At 45.0% G+C, this 23,886-nt stretch overlaps 1 protein-coding gene across 1 annotated transcript in view; it reads left to right on the forward strand.

The window, feature by feature from the left end:
• Positions 1–23,886, forward strand: part of OTOA (otoancorin) — a 93,511-nt gene that overhangs the window by 56,843 nt on the left and 12,782 nt on the right. The window contains exons 23-29 of the mRNA XM_049788154.1: positions 2,154–2,309; positions 11,726–11,868; positions 12,082–12,218; positions 12,681–12,778; positions 16,841–17,036; positions 18,425–18,485; positions 20,328–20,450. Coding sequence (XP_049644111.1) covers positions 2,154–2,309; positions 11,726–11,868; positions 12,082–12,218; positions 12,681–12,778; positions 16,841–17,036; positions 18,425–18,485; positions 20,328–20,450 — 914 coding nt within the window. The remainder of the gene's footprint in view (positions 1–2,153; positions 2,310–11,725; positions 11,869–12,081; positions 12,219–12,680; positions 12,779–16,840; positions 17,037–18,424; positions 18,486–20,327; positions 20,451–23,886) is intronic.

Raw genomic sequence — 23,886 nt, forward strand, 5'->3', positions numbered from 1 at the left:
GTTATTCCCAAGCCTTTCCTTCTTCCTTTCCTTTCCATCTCTCTCTCTCTTTCTCTCCTCTTTCTCTCCCTCCTTCCCTCCCTCCCCTCTCTCTCCCTCCCTCTCTCCCACCCTCTCTCCCTCCCACCTTCCCTTTCTCGCTCTCTCTCTCTCACTCTCTCTCTCTCTGCAAACTAGAGCCAGTGTCTTTCTCACCATTTACTACCCATCATTCTCCAGACCTGTGATTCTCTATCCCATGGATTAGTGTCTGTGCATGACAGCCTCATATTTGACCATGTCCTTCTGACTTCAGAAATCATAGTCTGTTTTCTCTGTGACTCACAGGCTGTCCTGGATTCTTGCCTTTTCCTTTTCCACTTGATAACCCCAACTATGCTGTTCACAGGTTTTTTTTGGTTGAAATTTTGCTGAGTCAAAAGAGGGTGGACAGTCTCTCCCCAGCATCGAGGTGCTTCTGTGTGGCTTGTTAGGAGAGTCCTAGAATTTTCCCTGTGGAGTTGGTGTTGAATTTCTTAAGATTTTATTTAGAACTTTCTTTTTTCATTTAAGCAGCTCAGTGTATTGTAGAAAAGTTGGAAACTAAGAAAGAAGGAAATAAATTGTAATATTAAATTTAAAACAAAAGAAATCATTTTGTTTTGTATTTGGGATCATCCAAGTTTACTCCTGACTACACTCAAAAATCATTGCTGACAGGCTCATGGGACCACATGGGTTGCCACGGATTGAACCTGGGTTAGCCAAGTGCAAGGCAAATTCCCTACCACTGCACTACCATTTTGGCCCCACCTTGACCCAGACTTAAGTTTTGTTAATAGTTTGGCATATTGATCTATAGTTTTCTGACTTTTGTTAGTGTTAATAAAATACATGGATATAGTTCATGCATGTGTTTCATTTATATTCATGTATATATGTACCAAAAATTGAATTACACTTTTCTAGTATTGAGTAACTTGGTTTTTATATCCAACAGTATACATGATTTTTCATACCAGGTGATCAGGAGTTTGTATAGTTATATAATATTTATTTAATGACTGTCCTTGTTTCTTTAGTGGATTATTCAATATTTAGATTGTTTCTATGTTTTTAGTGCCTCAGGTATATCTTTGTGCATATATATTATGTATATATTTGGTACTTGTCTAATTGTATACATAGTCTGAAATACCAGAGCTGAGATTTCTGGTCAAGGGGGATAAATCATTACAAAACTTTTCAAACCTCTAGCAATTGCTCTCTAGAAAAGCAGTTAGTAGATTTTTATTGTTACCACCAAAAATATAAATTATTTTATCTACCACCACAGATAATAATTTTTTATCATTGTCAATATGATCCACTAACCTGATATTCTTTGATTATTGATGTTGTAATTATTCTTATTTTTTTGTGGTTTTTGGATCACACCCAGCAGTGATCAAGGATTCCTCCTGGCTCTATGCTCAGAAATTGCTCCTGGCAGGCTTGGGGGACCATATGGGATGCTGGGATTCGAACCACCATCCTTCTGCATCTAAGACAAATGCCATACCACTGTGCTATCTCTCCGGTCCCTGGTGTTGTCATTTTAAAAATTATACTGAGATCGAACTTCCCCCTATGGGTTTATAATTTTCTTTTGTGAGGCTCTTGTTCTAGGGAAAAAGAAGGATCATTTTTCCTCCTCATTGATCTGTTTTTAAAAGAGAACTTTATTTGGAAGATTTACTCTATGTCTACTTTTTACCTTTTGGCTTCACCTGGGGTGACTCTCAGTGACTTTTGGTCACCTGACTGGCCAGTGGGTCCAGTTCATAGGCCTAGTGGTGGATGATACACTGATTCCACACCTCTGGGCACCACTAGGGCCACCCTGGCAGTGTTTGGGAGCTTCCAGAGCCACATTTGGTGGTGCTGCCGATTGAACCTGGGTCAGGCATATGCCAAGCAATCACCCTGTACTAATTTCCTGGCCTCTGTTTTCTGGTTTTGTTTTCCTTTTGCCATACCCAGGGTGCTCAAGAGATCATTTGATGTCAGAGATGGTACCCTGGAGCTCTTGTAAACAAGGCGAATGCTGCAGTTTCCTTTAAGTGATCTCTCAGCCCCTTAAACCCGTTTTAAACATTTCCATTAATGTTCTGCTTGTTGGTTTTCATTGGCAGGTTTGGGATGTGCCTTCTTCGTGGAGAGAACATCAGATAGTCTCCCTAGGACGCATTGCTCTGGCTCTTACTGAGACTGAGCTGAAGCAGCTGAACCTCAGTTCCATTGACACAGTGTCTTCCTTCAGCCAGCAGACAGGTTGGACCATAGGACAGGTGGGCCATGTCACTGGATCTTCAATGTGCTCAATTCCTTTTCTGACTTAGTATCTTTTATTTTTCTTTCTTTTTTTGGTATTTTGAATGTACTCATAGTCTGTAGGAGCTGCTTTAAAAAATCCTTGTGCTGATTCCATCAACATCACCATTTGTGAGCCACTTTCTGGTTTCTCATTTGTTTCCTAGCTATGGGTCATATTGTCTTGCCAAGCTGCAAACTTAGTCATTTTTGGGAGTTTGTTTTTTGGGCCACACCCACTGGTTTTCAGGGCTTGCTCCTGGCTCTGCATTCAGGGATCACTCCTGGAGGGGTTCAGGGTACCATATGGGGTACTGAGGATCGAAGCTGAATTGACTATATATAAAGTTACCCCATAAACCTAGTGTTTTTGGCCAAATGATGGATATTGTGATTTTGACATTGCTGATTAGTTGGTTTTGTTGTTCTTTGGGGAGGCTTAAACATTTGACAAACATAAATTACCCTCAGATCAGTCCATTTGAAATTTCCTTTGGAACTCAATTAGGGAGGCTCAGAGTAACATTTCTTCTATGGTAAATTCATCCCCACGATGGAGACATGATTCTTTCACTGTCTTTACTTAACACATCATGTGTTTTAGGAATTCTCTGAAGGAGGGAGGACAATCACTCCTCCTAGGTACTCCTAGATCCTTATGTAGGAGCTCCAGGGATTTCTTAGTCCTCTGTTTCTTTATATTCTATATTTATGTGAAATTTCAGTCTTTGCATGTTAATATCAATACTCAGCCTATTCTCACATCACATTCTATTCTTCAAACTGCTGCAAATTTCTGTAGCTCTCAGCACTCTCTATCTCTCTCTGTCTCTATCTGTCTCTCTCCCCCTCAAACTCTCCCCTCTCTCTTTCTCTCTTTCCCTCTCTCTCTGTTCAGGTGATAGTAGTTCTTTCTCTTAGTTACTTAGTCCCTTTGATGACAGTACTCCTGGTTTTTTGAACATAAATCTCTGTATGACCAACTCAGTCCACACCAGGCTCAGTGGAATTCTTTTTGTTTGTTTGTTTTTTGGGTCACACCCGGCAGCGCTCAGGGCTTACTCCTGGCTCCACACTCAGAAATAGCTCCTGGCAGGCTCGGGGGACCACATGGGATGCCGGAATTCGAACCACCAACCTTCTGCATGAAAGGCAAATGCCTTATCTCCATGCTATCTCTCCGGCCCTGCTCAGTGGAATTCTTTTCCAGTCCCACAATCTGGAAGTTTCTGAGATGTAAGTGAAGGCAAGTGCAGAGCGCGCCATTTTTTCTCTCCTCACTTTGGCATCAGTGCTCTGAACTCCTGTTGTCTCATGTCTGAGGACAGTGGTTGCATTTATTTCATTCCATTTGCCTTTTTTTTTGGGTTTTTGAGGCCAATTCTGGTGGCGGTTAAATAAGAGACAGGCTTTCTAGAACTTAATGGTTTCAATAAAGAAAGAGGTTAATCACTGCATAGCTATGTGCTGCTTAATGATGTTCCAGTCAATGGTGGACCTCCTACTTGCAGGTGGTCCCCAGAGGCTCTCACTGAGCCTGTGAGTGTAGTGGGCCACACCATTGGGGCTGTGTAATTTTATTTGTTGACACTTGGCAGTGATGAAGTCACTTAATGATGTATTTCTCCGAATAGATTTCCTCACCATTAAGCAGAGCACGGCTATGTATTGCTCCAGAGGGGAGTCCTGGCTGCATTCTCAAGCTATTTTCTTGCCTCAGTCGTTTTCATATGATCTAATTCATGAGCAATGACATTAAAAATGCCCCTTGGGTCTGGGGTGCTAGTACAGAGGGTAGGGTATTTGCCTTGCATGCAGCCAACCCCAGTTTGGTCCCTAGCATTCTATATAGCCCCCTGAGCACTTTCAGGAGTGCAGAATCAGGTGTAACCATTGGCTATATCTGGATGTGGCCCCCAAAGAATAAACTGTCCCTTTCTTATTAATTTTTGGAAAAACCTCAACATTAACTTTACCATGTCACTGTCCACTCAGATCATCTCTGTGGTCAGGGAGACTTTGTTGAATGGTCAAGTAGAGGGCCCTTCTCACCATGACTACAGGAATTGAGAGATGGGACTGGGGGTCAGAATGACTTCTCCAAGAATGTTCACATTAGGGTCCTGGAATTTGTCAATCAAATACTTTTTGTAGCAAAGAGATCTTTGAAGATAGGACTGAGGATCTTGAAAAGGGGCATTTACCTTGGTGGTCCCTCTGGAGGTCTTTTCAGAGGTAGGCAGTAGGGCACAGAGAGAAAAGACCACAACAAGCCGAGGAACACAGAGAGATTTAAAGGGTCTGTGCTGGAGTTGGTTGATGGGGAATGGGGCTGTGAGCCCCAGGAATGCAGCCAACTGATAGAAGCTGGGGAAGGCAATTGCCTTCCAGCTTTGTGCTTAAAAATCATTCCTGGGAGGCTTAAGAGACCATTATGTGGTGCTGGGGATGAAACTAGGGTTGTTCATGTACAAGGCAAACTCCCTAGCTGCTGTAGTATTGCTCTAGTCTGTTTGTTGGGTTTTATGTTTTGGTTCATACCCCATGGCACTGTGGTGCTCCTCTTGACTTGGTATTTGGGTGAACATGCATTGGGTATCCTCATGATCAAGAGATCAGCCTATTGATCTATCTCCCCTATCCCAAACAAATTCTTTTCATTGCTGCCATTGTCCTCATTAACACCATCACTTCACATTTTCTCTCCTTGAAGTTTCATATTTTCCTTGTTTGCAAGAGGACAGTCCAGAAACCAGAGGTTCCTTGTGACCCTGATATGCAGTAATCCTGGGGGTTCTTGATTCTGAAACTGGGGTTGACTAGTTTGAGAAGTGTCATAACAAACTCCTCCTGTTAAAGTCATTTAGTTTGCAGCCTGGAAGAAAACAGGACAATACATCTAACTTAAAACTAAACTATCTCCTGTGCTTTTGCACCAATTTTAATTTCCAGGCATGGCAGTGAGATTTATCAATATGTTTGCGGAGGATATGAAAACCTAACATTTGCATATATCATTTACAGTTAGTTTCTCAACTTTAACTCCCAATCAAACCCTTAAGTGCATGTTTCTAGATTAATAGTCAGACCTGGTGGAACTATATTAACAGATATTCAGCTTAAAAACCAATGTGAGGGGGGAAAACTATTAAGGGAGCCAGAGAGATGAACAGAGAGATTGGAAACTTATAGCTTTTCATTTTTCAGAGGTTAATATTGCCTAAAAGTGTTGGTATTAATTGTCTTGGAATCATTACATGCACAGTGGTCCAGTCCTTTAAAGAAATATATTTTGGTGTATCACTTTGCAGGCTGAGCTTGCATTTTCTAGGTTCCAACAGCAAGGACAATTTAATATTGCATCTTTGAAGTAATTTTATTTGAATTGTATTTTTGCGCTTTCATTTTAAAGTGGGCATGCTTAGTAGTTGCTGAACACAAATTGCTCTGAGTGAAACTATTGAAAGTGGATTGAGAAGACTTAATGACGAAAGTTCCAAGTCTATATAACTTGAGTCTCCATCTTTTCTTCACTTCCCACCATCTTCACCACTTCTAAAGTCAGAGTCTCTGACTTTAATGTTTAATTTGAACTTTGAACCATTCTTTATTAGCAATATATAGTTTGGTGTCCATATCAGTGAAATGGATGTATTAATACTTTTTTTGGAGTATTGTTGTGAGAGTTAGATGAGATAGTACATGCAAAGTGCTCAGAACTCCATTGTCACACATAAGCATTCAATTCATATAAAGCATTTGGGCTATCCATTTTTATTCAATGACAGGTTCCTATCAGGATGTCATTAAAGCTCTCTCCTGGGTCTGGAGCGGTGGCAAAGCCGTTGGGCATTTGCCTTGCACATGGCTGACCTAGGAGGGACCATGGTTCGATACCCCGGCATCTCATATGGTCCCCCAAGCCAGAAGCGATTTCTGAGTGCATAGTTGGGAGTGACCCCTGAGCATCACAGGGTGTGAACCCCCTCCCAAAATAAGCTCTATCCCATCCCAAAGTACCTGTGAACTTGGTAATAAGTGATAAAGAACAACTTTAGGAATACACAGAACAGCTGATTCTCAGAAGCACAGAAAACTCCCAGAACTAATTCATCATGTGAAGACCATGGTTTGATGTTATTGGAAAGAAGCATATATGCCTTTCGATTTCTGAGAACGATCACTTGCTTGAGTGTAGATCAACTCAAATTGAGTGTAGATCAGCTTGAGTGTAGATCAATCATTCATTCATTCACAAAGTACTCATCAAGGGGCTGCAATATTATAGCAGCTAAAGCACTTGCTTGGCATTCCATGTAGTCACTTGAGCGACTGAGGAATCTGAGGGATCCCTGAGTGCAGAGCCGGGAGTAAGCCTGAGTACAGCCAGGTGCAGTCAAACCAACAACAACAACAACAACAAAACAAACAAACAAAATCACAGACCTACCAAGTACTTGGCATTTTTGCTGGGTTCTAGGGGCCTATAAGAATGAACTAGCTGATAGGGCCGGGAAGGTGGCGTTAGAGGTAAGGTGTCTGCCTTGCAAGCGCTAGCATAGGATGGACCTCGGTTCGATCCCCCAACATCACATATGGTCCCCCCAAGCCAGAGGCGATTTCTGAGCGCATAGCCAGGAGTAACCCCTGAGCGTCAAACGGGTGTAGCCCAAAAACAAAAACAAAAACAAAAACAAAAAAAGAATGAACTAGCTGGATAGACTCTTTGTCTTTGAGAGTCCACTTGAGAGTATCAACAAAAAAGTGAGTGGTCACAGTATCAACTTTCTTTTTGAAGACTTGAGCAGGATTTTATTTTATTTTTTAACTATTATTAAACTTTGGGCACCATGGTTTACAAACTGTTATTAGCAGGAATTTGTACAGGAATTGTTCTGGAACACACCCTCCACCTGTGTGTTCATCTCCCTCACCCTTATTTCCTCCCCTGTGCTAAGTTTCCTGTCAGAGACCATTCTTGGTTTCTATTGTCTTTGAGCATTTGTTATTTCTTTTTATGTTTCTTTCTTTTTTCTTTTTTTATTTGTTTTTTTTTTTTTTTTGGACCACACCCGGTGACACTCAGAGGTTACTCCTGGCTATGCTTTCAGAAATTGCTCTTGGATAGGGAGACCATATGGGATGCCAGGGATCAAACCAGGTCTGTCCTGGATCTACTGCATGCAAGGCTAACACCCTCCCACTATGCTATCACTCCAGGCTCTATTCTGTTTCTTTATTTCTTTCATATCCTGTGTCTGTCCAAACTTTTTGACTCAACTTCACTCAGCATGATGCTCTCCAATCTTATCTACATGGCAGCAAATTTCATTGCATTTTCATTTTAAAAGCAGCAATCAGTGATAAATAGAACAAAAGGCCATTTGCTCATGGAAATAGTGAACATGATGTGGCACTTTGAGTTGGAGGGATTCTGGAACTATTCTCTGAGGAGGCAATATCTGAATAGTCCTAATGGGTAGGCATGAAGATAGACCCACTGTTACATTTCTTTCACCATCTTCACCATCACCAACACTTCTGACCCATATTGTGTGATGAGGATGAACTAGAAAGAAAGGCAGGTGGGGATTGAACCTGGGTTGACTGCCTGCAAGGCAAATGCCCTACCTGCTGGGCTATCACTCTGGCCTGGGATCCATATTTTTATACAGGTCCCATGTCAGGAATGGACTTTAAACCTTTTTCAGGTATACATAGGTATTTTTGAAAAATCAGGGTTCATTTAGTTACACATGGCAGAAAACCCAAGTCCAACTGGCTTGGTCAGAAATAGGAATTTGTCATGGGCTCCCATAATTGAGAGTCTAAAGTTGATTATTTTGGTACAGCTGGAGTCAGGGGCTGTTGTCAGAAACCATCACTGGTCATTTTATTCACTACAGTTTCTTTAATTCAGAGGCACACACCCTCCTTTGTTGTGTCCTAGTAGATTGAGGGCTTTATTTTACTCTGGGACTCTCAATTATCAGTGCAAAGTAAAGAAAGTTGTTTTTGGCAGCACTTAGGGGCTACTTTTGGCTCCATGCTCAGAAATCACTCCTGGCAGGCTCGGGGGACCAAATGGGATGCCAGGATTTGAACCAATGACCTTCTGCATGCAAGGCAAATACCTTACTCCATGCTATCTTTCTGGCCTCTGTAATGAAAGATCTTTCCTGCTTATTCCAGCCACAGTCCTGCTTGACCTTTACTGGGTCTCATGTCCAATTTAGGCATAATTCATTATAGCCCAGTTGAGAGGTGACTTGTTGCTCTAGGTAGGATCGGGTCATGGCACCCATCAGCCCCCAAACCTAGAATGCATTTACCTGAACTAACACAGAAGAGAGAAGGAAATTCATTTTTTACTGCAGGACCTGAAATCCATTTGTGGAGCTAGATAAGTTGTCATGAAGATGACCTTGGATTTGAACCCCTGAAATAAAAAAGGGTTAGATTTGAACAGTTAGGAATATAGGAAGCAGATATACAAAGGCAGAAGGTGTTTGCAAGGAAGTGATGGAAAGTTTGCAAGGATTTTGTCAAGGTGGCAGATGAGCAAAATGTTGGACTCACCTCTTGCATTTTCCACTAAGGCATCAATGAAGTTAAATGTGAGCCAGTTAGGGAGGAGCAGTGCTTGGCCAAGGCAAGGCCTGGAACCATCAAAATGGGCAAGAGATGCTGCCACCAGGTATCAGGGTACTATGTGACTTTGAACTTGAAAAAGGGAGGCAAACTGTGTTTCAGAACAAACCAGGTGCTCAATAAAATGGGAATACTCCCAAAACATTCATGACCAAGTGCAGGGACATACACCCCTGGCACCAACCAGCCTTTGGCCTACAGGAATTGGCCTGCAGAAGAGACATTTACCCCTGCTGCAGGGAACCCCCATACTGTGAGTGTGAGCACTGAAAGCTGAGTCCAGGTGAGATGCTGGAATCTGAAGTTTCCTTGTTGTGGTTGTTGGTTTGCACCTCATGGTTGATTCCTGGCTCTAGGGATCAAACCAGAATTGGAGGGGAGTAAGGCAATCTCCTAACCCTCACATTCTCTCTCAGATCTCAGGCAGCTGGGATTGAGTCTAGATGGTGGAATTTTATGGGACTGAAGGATATGATACCCTAAGCCAGGATCCATCCTGGACTTCTGCAGAAAACCTACAGAAAGCCATGCCTGGGCTGGCTTTTTTAGTTAAGGTGCTTCCTACTTCTAGGCTCAGCAATTGCATCCAGCTAGCTGGTAATGGGAGGCAAGTTTTTAATTATTTATTTATTTTTGATTTATACTTCTGATGCAATTGAAATCAGTGTCTTCCTGTGACTGAGAAGGTGGCCTGACCCCAGTCCAAACCTGCCTCTCTTAGATCATCATCCTACATGCACTTCTCAGGAGAGTGGCAGAGCCTGCAGGGAAAGATGGAAATGCCCAGGAGAAAGAGCAGAATCTGAAAGGACTGGGAAACAGCTAAGGTGGAGCCTGCCTGGAGGAGAGGAAGGAGAGGCAGGTCTCTCTCAGCTGTGACACCAGCTGCTTTTTGGGACCATGACTTTGTGTATCTCTCTGATAGGAACCTAGATGCTCTCTGTGGCATCTGCTTCTTCTTGAGTTTGGGACTAGTCTACCACTCATCTAAGGAGGTATAGGAGAGTCAGTATAGAAAGTGTCCTGGGATCACACCCAGAGGCCTACATATGGGTACAAGGCCTGCACAGTGAGCTGGGAGGTGACAGTCACTTTGCCAGCGTGTGAAAAGCCACATGTTAAACTACTCTAGTGAACTGAGGCATTTGCCATAAGTGATAGAGCAGAACAAAAACCTGGGGCAAGTTCAAAGTCAGAGGAACTGAGCTGTCTGCCCAAGAAGAATTTAAAACAAGTTAAATCAGTGTCATAGGACATCAGAGAAACCACGAATAATTCAGTCATGGTTAAGGAGTGTTGCCTGGGGGTGCACAGAGCTTGTAGTTTTCTCTGCTGATATCTTGGTCTGATTTGGGGATAAGGTACGGTCGGCCTCATAAAAAGCATCAGTAACATTTCTTCTTCAGTTTTGTTCTGGCATGAAGTCTTAGAACAGGCACATGTTCTTTGAAAGTTAGATAAAACTAACTGGGAAAGATGTTTGATTTAGAACTTTTGTGAGTTTTTTTTTTTGTAATGGGTCATTTCAGATTTTCTGTTTATTTTTGATATCAGCAGACAGTATTGATCTGAAAATGTATCTAGGTTCTCTAGGTCATCAGATTGGCAGGCATATAATTATTCATCATAGCCTCTTCTAATGCCCTATATTTCTATTATAATTTCATGTGTACTCTTGGGAGGAATGGAAGTTGGTGCAATAGCTTTGAAAATGACATTAAAGTGCTTCAAGAAGCAAAAGACTGACTATCATATACCTACCATATGATCTAAAAACCCCACTTCTGAGTATTTGTCAAAAGAATAAAAAAATATTCATACAAACTGTTACACTTCCAACCTCGGCAGTGTTTATTTTGTGTTGGGCCACACCTGTTGGTGTTCAGGGATTACTCCTGCTCTGTGCTTAGGACTTTTTCTGGTGGGGTGTTCAGAGACTATATGGAAATCTGGAACCCAACCCTGGTTGGCCATATGCAAAGCAAGCATTCTACCTGATGTATTATCTTTTCAGCTCTATTCTTGAAGTCTTGTTTACAAGCCACTGACAGCCTATCAATAAGATAAAATTAATTAAATGATTGATTGGCTAAAGATTACATGGTACAGTTATACAATAGAATACTACTAGGCTATTAAGAAAAGATGAAAATGCACATTTGCAACAAAATGGAAGAAGCACAAGAGAAGTCAGTAAAGCAAAGCAAATCAGAAGAAAACAAATTAAGTACCAGGAGATTCTATCTATTTTTACAATAAAAGAATAAAAATCAGTGAACAGACAAATCAGAGAGACAAACCAGTGGACAATAATAGTAAAAACAAGATTACCTGGGGATAAAATAAAATAAATTTGCAGGGTTGAGCAGGCAAGGCAATGGGGTATAAAAAAATAACAAAAGTTGTGAAGTTTGGCTGCCAATGCAGAAAACTTAAATGCCCAAGGCTCTGGAGGTCATGTGTGCGTGAAGGAGATAAACCGGCAGACACGGACACAGACGCAGGGCTGAAGCTCCTTTAAAGCTGGTGAGGGCACAGGTGCTTTTCAATTGAAAGGCAATGCGATAGACCAGGGACTGACTGACTCAAGGCAGCGCCTTTGGGCCATCAGTCTGATTCAGTGACTAGAATGTTCATTCAGAGGACTAGGGTGGAGCATCAGTCAGAGGCTCAGTTAACCTCTCGATCTTAAGCCTTCATCCCTGGACAGATCATCTCCTCTCTCTCCTTCCTCCTCCTCTAGGCTAAATCCATCCTGCAAGGATTCCTGGAGAATTCTGGTTGTCGCATCCAGGACTTGAAGAGTTTCCACTTAGTAGGACTTGGCACATGCCTGTGTGCAATGAACACCACTGAAATCTCACTGATCAAGACCTCAGAATTCAGGTAACCAAGTGTAGACATGCCAATGATGAACTGATTCATGAATGCCATCATTAAGAAATTCTCTGCCACCTTTCTGGGTAAAATTAGGGAGTGGGTTAAGCTGATTTCTTTCTTGGTGTACAGCCTACTTTTGCACATCTTTTATTTTTATTTTTCCCCTTTTTTGTCTGGTGAGTCTCTCAGGCTCACATGCTATTCTTTTCTCTGAACCAGGCTAGTAGTGGCCAGGCTTGGCACCTTGCCCTGCAGTACTCAGGTCCTGGCTGAATTGAAGAGGAAGGCAGAGGTTGTATTTGGGCACCCCACAGAGTGGTCCAGCTCTGTCTTGCAAGAGCTTGGGACAATCGCAGGTAAGAAGTACAGAGAGTTCACATTTTCTCTCTCTTCCCAACCTTCAGTCCTGGGACAAAAATCCAACAGGAAGTGTGGAGACTCCCAGGAGGGAAGGTCTCTAGGTTAAACCCAATGCCTACTCTCAGGGGGTTGGATATGCAAATCTCAATCTCAAAACAAGTTTTCTTGGGATTTCATTCTGGGTCCCATGAATGTGGTTGAGGCTATAATGAAATGGGCTCCAAAAGAGTTTGAGTTGTGCCAAGTGCAGCTCCTTCTGGGCATGCATTCACCATAGGAGGTGAATTGGGGCTAATGTGACCCATATTAGACAAAGATCTGAGCTGATGAAAGCATTGGATTCTGCCGTGTGACTTTGCCTGGAACAGGCAGATCTGTACATTAGGCAGCGTCATTAATAAAACAAGCAGAGTTCCTAGGGCTTGAATTAACTCCTCATGGTTCCTTTTTCTTCCCAGCTGGATTAACGAAGGAAGAGCTCCAACTCCTTGACAAGGATTTGATGCCGCATTTCCAGCCCTCAGCAATCAAACGCTTTCCTGATGAGATATTCAAAGTAGGTCCTCAGTTCTTCAAGGATAATGAGAGCTTGACCCCATTTCAGATCACACAGGAAGCAGATGGCTGGCCCCAGATTTGGGCCTTGCAATCAGGTTTCTGCTAACAGGGCCAGAGGGCAGATGTGGGGGGTCATAAGATGGTTGAGTTATAAGGTACAGGTGTTTTTTTTTATTTAAAAATTTAATTTATGTTGTAATTCTATGTCTTTTTCCTTTTTTTGGGTGGGGGGAGGGCGGACTGAGCAATACTCAGGGGTTGCTGCTGGATCTGCACTCAGGAATCACTCCTGGTGGCCAGTTGTATGCAAGGCAAGCATATGCAATGCTCTCCAATGTACTATTGCTCCAGCTCCCTAGATAAACTTTTGTATTTGCCTTCATTTCCAGCACACGGTACTGATTTTCAATTTGGGATGGTATGACAAGTTTATCTCCCCTTCTCCCAAACAGCTGGGGACAGATCTATTTCAGAATTCAGCATTTCCCAGATTTTAAAAAGATCCCTCTGTGAACGGACCGTGTGTGACTTAGTGTCTGGGGAAGCGCCTTGTCAGCAGACACATTAATATTTCTGCAAAGAATTCGGTGACAAGTAACACTAATTGGAATAAATAGAGACTATAAATGGCCTCACGGCGAGTCAGGTCAGATTTCACCAGCCAATAAGTGTGTCTTAAACTTCCAGCATGAACTTTCAGTTCTCAGACTTTAGAGTCATGGTGGAAGGCTTGTAAGCCTGAATAACATCATCTTTTAAAAACCAAGTCAAATGCTTTAGTTGCTTGGAAGAACAATTAGGACCAGTGATGAAGTATGGAAAGATGAGAGACTGTCCTGAGATCAGCTGAAGTTAGGGAGAACTTTGGTTCCTGTGAGGGACTGGAGGGAACAGCCTGAGGAGTGACCCCAGAGCTTTCTCAGAACACTTCCCCAGCACAATGACTACTTCAGACACAATAGAGGGGGATGGAGAGATAGCACAGCAGTAGGGCATTTGCCTTGCATGTGGCCAACCTGGGACAGATCTGGATTTGATTCCTGGCATCCCATATGGTCCCCCAAAATTACCAGGAGTAAGATTTCTGAGCACAGAACCAGGAGTAAACCCTGAGTGCCGCTGGATGTGGCCTCAAACAAACAAACAAACAAACAGACAATAGAGACAAGATCAGTTGCTATAGACTATGCTATAGGCCAGGGGTCTCAAACTCGAGGCCCGAGGGCCATTTGTGGCCCTCCGTACAACATTTTGTGGCCCTGCCCTAGAGGAATCTTTTGTTTTGTTTTAGTTGTTTGGATCACAACCCCCAATGTTCAAGGCTTATGATGACTTTGCACTCAAGGATTTGCCTCCTGCGGCCCCCAGGTTTGAGTTTGAGGCTTTGAATCAGGTCAGCACCAAGGACAGATCCCACACCATTTAGGGCCAGTCACTTTTTTTTTGGTTTGTTGTTTGTTTTGGTTTTGGGCCACATCCAACTTTGCTCAGAGGTTATTTAAGGTTCTGCACTCTTGAATTATTCTGGCAGTCCTTGGGGGAAGCATATGGGATGGCAAACATTGAACCTGGGTTGGCCATGTGCAAGGCAAATGTGCTATCACTTTAGTCACAGGTCCAGTTTACTGTTCTGAGGCTATAGGTCCCTGACCTGAAAATAGGTAGCTAGATTCCAGACACTGGCTCCAACTGCTTCCGTGTTGTGAGCAGTCCTAGCACTCAGAACTTCCTCCTTACCATCTGTGTTTTGGTCAGCTCTGAGCTCTGTGCATCAGAGAATGCAGAGTGAGGGGCGGAAGAACATCATCCTTTCAGGAGCTTAGATAATAGCTTCAAGGAAGCAATAGGCTGTGTCGGCAAAAGTGACCCGGTGGTTGAGTTATGGGGAGCCTGTGTGCTATCTCTTGCACATTCATACTGTGGATCCACTACCCTGAGGGCCTTCGCCTCCCTTCTATAAGGATAAACCGGAAGTCTCCAGTCCCACGAGGCATCCTCTGATAATGAAATACTGGCACCTCTTTCCACTTATCTCTTGAAACCCTGATGCAGTAAGCCCTGAGATTCAGGCTGACCTGTGGGTTGCTAGTTAACCCCATTGGCAAAAGAATCTGTATGATGCAGACACTGTATTCATGGTTGGTGTAACTCAGAGAACTGGTAGGCTGTGTGTTATGTATGTGTGCGTGCATGCTTAGTAAAGGAAGGAAATGAAAAGGTCCAGAGGGATAACACAGCAGGTAGGGCATTTGCCTTGCACATGGCTGACCCAGGTTCAATCCTGGCATCCTATATGGTCCCTGAGCCTGCTAGGAGTGATTTCTAAGTGCAGAGCCAGGACTAATGCCTGAGCACTGTTGAGTGTGGCCCCAACCCCCTAAATAAATAAACAAACAAACAATAACAAAAAAGGGAGAAGATGAAACTTCATGATGCAGGCCTGCTAGCTAGGTGTGGAGGGAGGAGCTATGTTCCAGCAAGGGTGCATGATAGCAGCTATGCTGCATGGAGTGATGGGTTGGGCAAGTGGGGAGCTCAGTGTCCTGTAAAGAATCTGGTGGGGAGTGGGATGAAGGGGGTGGAGAAAGAGAGGTGAGTGGGCCTCATAGCTCTCAGGACCCAGCGCTTGTCATGTTCAGGGGTTCAAGATGTGACCTGGATTCAATGCAGGTCTGGTTCAGAGCAGGAGAAGGACTTGACTCCCACTGCTCTGGGCAGGGATGGTAAGGGTGCAGGAGAGGAGTAGAAGGAATGGAGAAGCACAGCTCTCCTCTCCGCTGCCTCTGCTCTGGAGCTTTAAAGGCTGCCTGACAAATCTTGCCATCCTTTCACATCCCAGACCCCCTGGCTGGTCACTGAGCCCCATGGGCTAGATGAGACCCAGGAAATGTCTGATACAAGATCTCAAACACAGCTTGGTGCACAGCACTATTTGTTCCCCTGGTTGTCCATGGAGGATACTGCACATAGACACTGAGTCCCCCTTTCCTCCTCTGAGCCCTTAGAGGATGCATGCTCCCCTGGGGTTCAGGCATCCACACAGAAGTTCTGAATCCACACAGGAGAGAATTCTCAGTGCTGTCCTGCCTGTCTAGTGCAAAAAGCCCAGAGAAGTTATTTGCACAAGGTCACACTGCTCTTGGGGCTAGTGTTGCGGCTGAGGCACGTCTGCTTGGCATCTCTCCTCTATGCTTGTGTTTCCTCAGTGGGGGGCCTGTGCAGGGGACTCCCGAAGCAGAGCACCCACCTGAAATCACATGGGGAGAAACTCACAGTTGGTTCTTTTCTACCTTCTTTTAAGATGTTGCAAGTTTCATTGTGAGGTGAAGGTGTTTTTTAAGCCCCCCCCCCCAACACTTTCTAAAACACCTTTTTTTAAAAAAGAGCATCCCCTCTTTTTTGCTGATGGTGAGGTAATTGGGCCATGCCCTGTAGTGTTCAAGGACTACCTTTGGATCTGTGTTCTGGGTCTATGCTCAGGGGTCAAATAAATGCAAGGCAAATGCTTTAACCCCTATACTATCTCTCTGGCCCTGTTTTGAAAGAGATTCCACATCTTCAGATGCTGTTGGCCTATGAATCTAGTTGAAACTCATTAATTTTGTGTGTATCTAATTTTTATTATTATGGATAGAAAGTCATTCTGCTTTGCCATTTTTGGAAATTTCCATATAAAATTCATCAGGGTGCGTGTGGGGGCTCTGGGTCACCTAGTTCAAACTTGATACAAGAAAAAAATGCCCCAAACCCTGCATTCTATCCCAGGCTGCAAATATTCTATTAAAATGAATTGTGAGTTATGAGTCATTTTATTGATTCGTTTATTTTTGTTTGGGGACCACACCTAGCACTGGACGTGCTCGGATATCAGTCTTGGTGGGTCTTGGGTGTTGGGATCTAACCAGAATCAGTCACATGTAAAGCAAATGCCTTATTGACCCCCTGTACAATTTCTCCAGCCCAAGAGAGGTCTTATCTGGAAGAAAAGTGCTAAAGAGGAGTCTAGATGGCACCCGAGAGTGGCAGTGTGTGTGTGCCCTGTCCCCTCTCGTCTATGCAGGAGCTGTCCCCAGAGCAAATCGCCTATTTGGGCCCAGAAAACGCGGCCGCGGTGACCCCCACCCAGCGCCGGCAACTCAGCGTGCTGCAGCTGCAGAGCCTCCAGAGGGCGCTAGATGGCGCCAGGACTCGCTCCTGGCAGGACGGACCCTTGAGCGCCAGCCCCACCGAGACCCCTAATTCTGGTTCTCTTCAAGGTGAGCATGACAGCGGTGGGATCCCCTACTCCCCTGTCCCCGCCCTTTGGTCTACTGTCCTGATCATTGGGTTGAAGATTCCTAAGATTCAAGGTGGGTCTCTGACAGGGGTCAGACTGCACTCAGAGAACAAACCAAAACCCTACCAAGTGTTTGTAAGCGATTCCCAACACGGGCTGAGCTTTAAAATCAATGGGAGCCTTTAAAAACCGCTAGTTCCGGGAACCCCGCCCAGAACTGAGCAAATCAGGGTGCTTGTGGACTGATTTATTTCATTATTCCTTTGCATCCTCTCTCCTTCTCACTGCCTAGAATTGAGCAATCTATGCGACCCGCACACACGGTGCTATTAGGTACTAAACCTGCGGGGGTGGGATGGGGGGTTTGTTTGTTTTTGGACCACACCAAGCAGTGCTCCTGGCTTATTCCTGACTCTGGATGCAGAAACTGGGAGCCCTGCTGTGTCGCATTTGCCAATCGGACCTTTGATTTGCATTTGAAATGATCTATGTTTCAGTTTTTTTTGTTTTGTTTTGTTTTGGGGTCACACCCCCTCTCAGCAGACCCTGTGGGATGCCAAGGATTGAACCCAGGTAGGCCTGTGCAAGGCAAATGCCTTGCTCACTTTCCTGTTTCTCTGGCTTCACTGATTTTCAGCATTTTTTTGTTTTGTTTTGTTTTTTGGGTCACACCCGGCAGCGCTCAGGGGTTACTCCTGGCTCTACCCTCAGAAATTGCTCCTGGCAGGCTCAGGAGACCATATGGGATGCCGGGATTTGAACCACCGACCTTCTGCATGCAAGGCAAATGCCTTACCTCCATGTTACCTCGCCGGCCCCTGATTTTCAGCTTTTAATTAAAGTGCAGTATATCTCCTCTCAAAGCTTTCCCCCCTAAACATTATATATTTTCAAAAGCATCATAGATGACACATAGTTCAAACATGTGTGGTCAGAAAAAGGAACTTAGAGGGATGTCCCTAATTTTGGTGATTTCAGAGTCTTCAGTTCCTTTCCCCAGAAGTTCCCCCTGTGATCAGGGGTCTGGGCAGTTCCCCTTAGGGGTGTCTGGAGAAGAACCCACAATTTTATAGGTTGTCTCTGCACTTTTCTGAAAGCTCCCCAGATTTTTTCAGCATGTGACTAGTATGTCACCCCTGAGCATGCATGGCAGGCTGAATATGGATCCTTTAGGCCTGCCTGACCTGGTCCCCAGAATTTATGGAGTTCTGAGAATTGAACCGGATTGGCCATCTACAAGGCAAATGCCCTATCCACTGTACTATTACTGCGTCCCTGTCCCAACATCTCTTAATCTCTTAAGCCCCTGCTCTTCTGCAGGTATCTGAGGGTGCCTCATGCACTGGGCTTGCTGCTGTTTCCTTGCAGGATTCTCCTCCTGCCTCAGGTTCTGCTGTCTGCTGCTGGCTCTGATGCCCAAGATTGCGTGGTGAGCATCGGAGCAGGATCCTCCTGGTGTCAGCACCATAACTGGTCCAGGGGTGAGGAACCAGGATGCTTTGAACAGTGGGAGAACCACCACCCCTCCCCCAGACCCAGAGTCTCCCCCAGAGCAGAGAGACTGGGGCTTGACGTAGAAAAGGCCCCAGGAGGAAGGCGAATGATGATGATGGTTCTTGCAAGTTCTTTTGGATCCATTCTACCCGAGTTGACTCTTTCCATGTGAAACCAGAAAGGCTGTGAAGAGGAAATGTATTTTCTGCGGGCATCCGGAGAACCTTCTGGAAAAGTAACTTCCCTCCCTCTGGAGAGAGGTGCTAGGGGAGCCAAAAGCACAGGAAAAGGCCCCAGCCTCAGTTCTGGCTCCCCTTCCCTTCCTCAGAGCCCCCAGGCTGTATCGATTTCCCCCCTCTGAGATATTTAGCAGAGCTGAAATAAATGAATCCCTCCGCACAAGCCAATATTCGAGGCTGATTGCTGGGGCTAATTGATGTTGCGCTGGGCACTGCCTTGCTTGGAAATTAAAACATTTAACATGGCTCAACGTTAAATCAATTTTTAAATACATTTTCCAGATGCCTTTCATTTCCAGGCGGGTCCATGGAATGGATGACTGACTGGTCGTGGAGTTATCATTGGAGCTTCCAGAAGGAGCCTTTTACATGGGGCTGGTGCTACCTCTCCTGCCCAGATGGTCTGGGCACTGGGGATAGGCCCAGATCAAAGAAAAAGCACAGAGAAGTCAGACTCTAGGTGAACTCAGGGAGCTACTGGCCCAGCCTTAGAGAGGCCAGGCAGGGGTGGGGTAGCCAATTCTTCTAGAAACACCCTGACATGCCCTGGGCTGTCCATTCCGGAAAGCACTCAGGCAAGGGGGCCACATTGATGTGAGGTATTGCCATGACCCAGCAAAGGGGTCCCACCTTCTTCTCCATGGGAAGGCCAGGCTCCCCTTTTCCTGGCCTGAAGCCACAGTCTCATCTGGAGATAAATTGGGAGAAGTAATCTGTGGCCTTGTATCTTTGGGAGGGACCACTTTACAGATGGGGCTGGGGTCTGGTCTGGTTTGTTTTACCTCCTGGTGGGGAAGGGGCTGCTGATGGGTTTGCAGGTTCCCTGGTGGAACCTTTCAAGATTATGGAGCTTATTTTAATTCCCTTCTCTTGGGGTTCTTGTATTGTGTCAGGGAACTGAAGGCAGAGGACAATGAAACTGCCTCACCAAGGTCTAGAGAGATAGTACAAGGGTTAAAGACCCAGTATAATACTTGGTCAACTAGCACCCAGCACTACCAGGCATGATATCTGAGCAGAGAGCCAAGAGTAAGCCCTGAGATCCACCAGGTGCGGCCCCCAAACGGAGAGAAAAATGAAAATAAAAGAAAACAATTTACCCTGGGTCAATCTTTGCCCTGCCATGCTACAGGAGCTCTTGAGCTTCCTCTTCCCTTCTATCTTTAGTTTTTTATTTCAACTACAAATCTATCCCCCACCCCATCTTTGATGAGAATATTGATGCCAAAACTGGTTCATAGCTGAGACCTTCTCAGCAGGCCCAAGACCTCTCCAGGTGCTTGTTGCTTCTTTTCCAATTTCCAGAAGAGGGGGCTGAGCCCAAGAGCTTCTGGATGCTCTAGTCAGGCCTCTCTGAGTGAGTCAGAGATTTGAAGTCCTGTGGGAAGGCAATCCTTTGGCTCAGCTGATAAAGTTAGATCAGAGAACGATTCTGCAAACCCATCCGGTCTCCTCTGGCGGGCGGCCTGGTCTCCTCACAGCACGGATAATTGGTGATTGCCTCAGGCGTAAAGACAAATCGAGCTTATGCCCTGCAGGACCCTCGGGGTCTTGGCCAAAGGCACAGTTTCCTGCATGCAGCAAAGCATCGGGTCACATGGGCAGAGCTGCTCCCCATCACCTCTCAATGTCACCCCTCCTATTGGTGTTGCGAGGCACTGGTGGGTATGGTGCATTGGCCACAGTTTTCTAATCAGTCTGGACCTGAGCTGTTCTGCTTAGAAACTGTTTTGAATTTCCCCCACTCTAATGTCCTTTTGCATAAGCTTTGGCCTACAGGGCCATTCCAGGTACTGCTGAGTCTGGCTCAATGGATGCACTTTTATCCAAATTTTTTTCAAGAAACAGGCTCTGGAAGAGAGGACCAACACAGTAAGCAATATTAAGTATTTACATATCAAGCATTTCTTTGAACTTAAAAGTTCTTTGTCTGTCTTTGCCTCTAGAGGGTCTTTACAAGCATTTCAGGATCAGGAGATGGTACAGAGGTTCAGGCGCCCAACCTGGGTTCAGTCCCTGGCACTCCATCATCTCCAGCATCTTTGGGTACAGTCCCAGAGGCCCCCCAGCACCGCCTGACTGACTCTGGGTATTTTCAGACATGGTTGGACCTAAGCAGTGTTGTATCCTCAGACACACACACCCTCAGTTGAACGTCTGGCTCAGCTGAATATCACCGGGTTGCATCTGAACACCACCTGGAAACTGTCTCCCTCCACCCCAATAATCAAAAAACAACATCCATCTTGCCCTCTTGTCCCTGTATTAAAAAACTGCAGAGTGGCAAGATCAGACAGATCTGCCATGTCTGGAAGCAATACAGAACGAGTTCCAATCCCTGATTCCATCTGAGCAGTCAGTAATCCCTGGATCCTGGATTGCAACGTGTGTGGTTCATTTCATTCTGCTCTGCCTTTCTGCCCCAAGAGTTTCTGAAAGAAACCAGGGTGGCCTGATCCTGGCATTACTGTGTGTGTGGGGAGCTTGATCAATACTGTTCAATTTTTGGTTAGTTTGGAGAGTCACACCTGGTGATCATAAGGCCACTTTCTTGATGCCAGAGTTGCTCCTGGTGGAGCTCAGGGTCCATGCAAAATGTGTCCTCACCCAGGGCTTGAGTGAGGAGGGCATTTACCTTGCATGCAGTTGATCTGGATTCTTTCCCCAGTATACCTGAGCCTGCTCAGGAGTGATTCCTGATTACAGAGCCAGGAGAAACCCCATGAGCATTACCTGGTATGGCCCAGAAAAAAAATATCCTCAGCCTTTGAGCACGCTCCCCAGTTCATTTGCAGACTAGGGTAAGCCATTCTTCCCAGGACCTCTGTGTATGTCCTCGTCTACAATGATGCATCTAAGCCTTTGCCCAAATAAGAAGGTCACTTCTTACAGGCACTCCTTCTGTGCTGGCTGACATGACCCATGGCCGTAGGTTCCCTGAGCTCTCATGACTTCTAACTCTTGGTGGCTTCTTTTCTATGCAGGAGATGGGCTACATATCCTGCCAGTGCCACACCCAACCAGAAGTATCCTGAGCAAGAAATAGTTGTGCTCTGGCCAGTTACAGAGATTTGGGGTTATTTATCACAGCAGTAAAAGTTGACACAGTCTTCAGTCAAGTGTCCTGCTCAGTGCTGATCTGAATAAAGGGAAGATGGTTTGCTTTCTGCCTCTCTTCCTCCTCCAGCTTCTTATTATGTACAATAGCCTCTTTGCAAAGTGTTTCTCCTATACCACTTGAGGATTAACCCTGCCCCTAACTTCTGCACTAATTTATTTCCCATATTTTTGGGGGCTTATACCTGGTTCTGTGCTCAGGTGGTAATGTGGTGCCAGGGATTGAATCCTAGCAGGCTGCAAGCAAGGCAAGCACCTTACCCTTACATTATCTTTCTAGCACTGAGATTTTTTTTTTTTTTGGTGGGGTGGGGAGTGCACACCTGACAGTGTGCAGGGCTTTCACTTGAGTCTGTGCTCAGATCAATCCTAGCAGTGCTCAGGGGACCAGATGTGGTACCAAGATTCTAACAGGGAATGGCCATATGCAAAGCAAGCACCTTAACCCCTAGACTGTCTGGCCCAGAGCTCTTGTTTTTATAAACTGTCTTAATTAACACAGAGAAAAATAACAAAATTGTGTTCAAGTTTTTGCCCTGGTCCCTGGGCTTGTTCTGTAGTTGATTGTCCTCAGAGCCCAGAGATTTGTTCCTCCTACCCCCGGGGGCCTGCCCTATTGGGAATTTGGCCCCAAGCACCTAAATTCTACCTACCTGCCTACTATCTAAGTGTCCATACCCCATTCTCTGAACTGATGACTGGTTCCCTTGGGCAGTGGAGATCACCTCCCACTTTCCTGCCACCAGTTTAATATCAGTAAAAAAAACAATTCCAGGCTGCAGAATTATTGGCTCTGCCGTGTAGTCTGGCTTTGCTCACACCACAGCCTGCTCTTATCAAGCCCCGTTTCTTAAGTGGCATCCAGTAGTGCCTTGTCACAGATTTTGTTTAAAGGTCACTCTGGCCGGCACACAGATAGGGGGCTTGGCTCCATATTGTTAGTGTTGAGTCCACGACAGTCCTGTCCCCGCACACTGGCATGCCTTCTGCCCATACTCAGGCATGGAGAGGAAAGAATAAAAAGGCAGACAAAAGGCATCACGGCTGAGCCCAATCCTGATTCCTGGGGAACCTGCCATTAGAGTTTCCCTCCCTCTGTCCCCTCCCATCTCTACTCCAAAACCCAGCATTCTTGCAGCAGTCTTTAAGAAAACCTTTTTCTTTTTTAAATTGAGATCTTGTGGTTTATAATATCATTACTAATTTTTTTTAATGCTCATAATTCCAACACTAGGGTAGCCACTTCCTTTCCCCAAGGGCCTCAACACTCCTTCCTCTCAATTCCCCAACTCAATTGTGTGGGTCAGTTTTCTCTTTGTGTTGCCTTTGGCCTTTTGCTGCTTTCTTGCTGTGACTCTTTTAGTCCAGCATATATGAGATCATTTTGTGTCTGTTTATCTCCTGACTGACCTCACTCAGCATGTTCTAGTTTCAACCCTGTTCCTGCAAATTGCATAAGTTGGTTCTTTTTCAGAGCACTTACATATCGTTAAGGACTGCCCAAAACCCATCCGCTTCCCAGTAACTGTATGTAGTGGCTGTAGGTGCTTCTGCTGGCTCCAAAATAAACTGTTATCCAGACTCTGGAGAATTGTGCATGTGCATTGTATATGAGCATGCATGTACATGTGTGTCTGTTTCTGTGTGTTCATGTGTCTCTGGGTACACCTGTGCATACATGCAATGTGTGAGCACATATGTGCATGTATCTGTCTTCTATACATGTGTCTGTATGTGCATTCATCTGTGTATGCACATGTGTGTGTGTGTGTGTGTGTGTGTGTGTGTGTGTGTATGTGTGTGTGATGGGTCCCTTCCAGCCTGCTTAGTAGACTGCAGGCCATCAGACTTGCTCTCCCAGACAAGGTCTTTGTTTTAGCAGCTCCAGAGCTTCTTGGGCAGATCAGAGCACTGTTCCCAGAGCCCCAGGGGGGTGCTGTTGTCCCAGGAGAAATTTGTTCTCACTTCTGCTCTCTAAAG

This window comes from Suncus etruscus, chromosome 15 (genome assembly GCF_024139225.1).
Source record: "Suncus etruscus isolate mSunEtr1 chromosome 15, mSunEtr1.pri.cur, whole genome shotgun sequence".
NCBI classification, from domain to species: Eukaryota; Metazoa; Chordata; class Mammalia; order Eulipotyphla; family Soricidae; genus Suncus; species Suncus etruscus.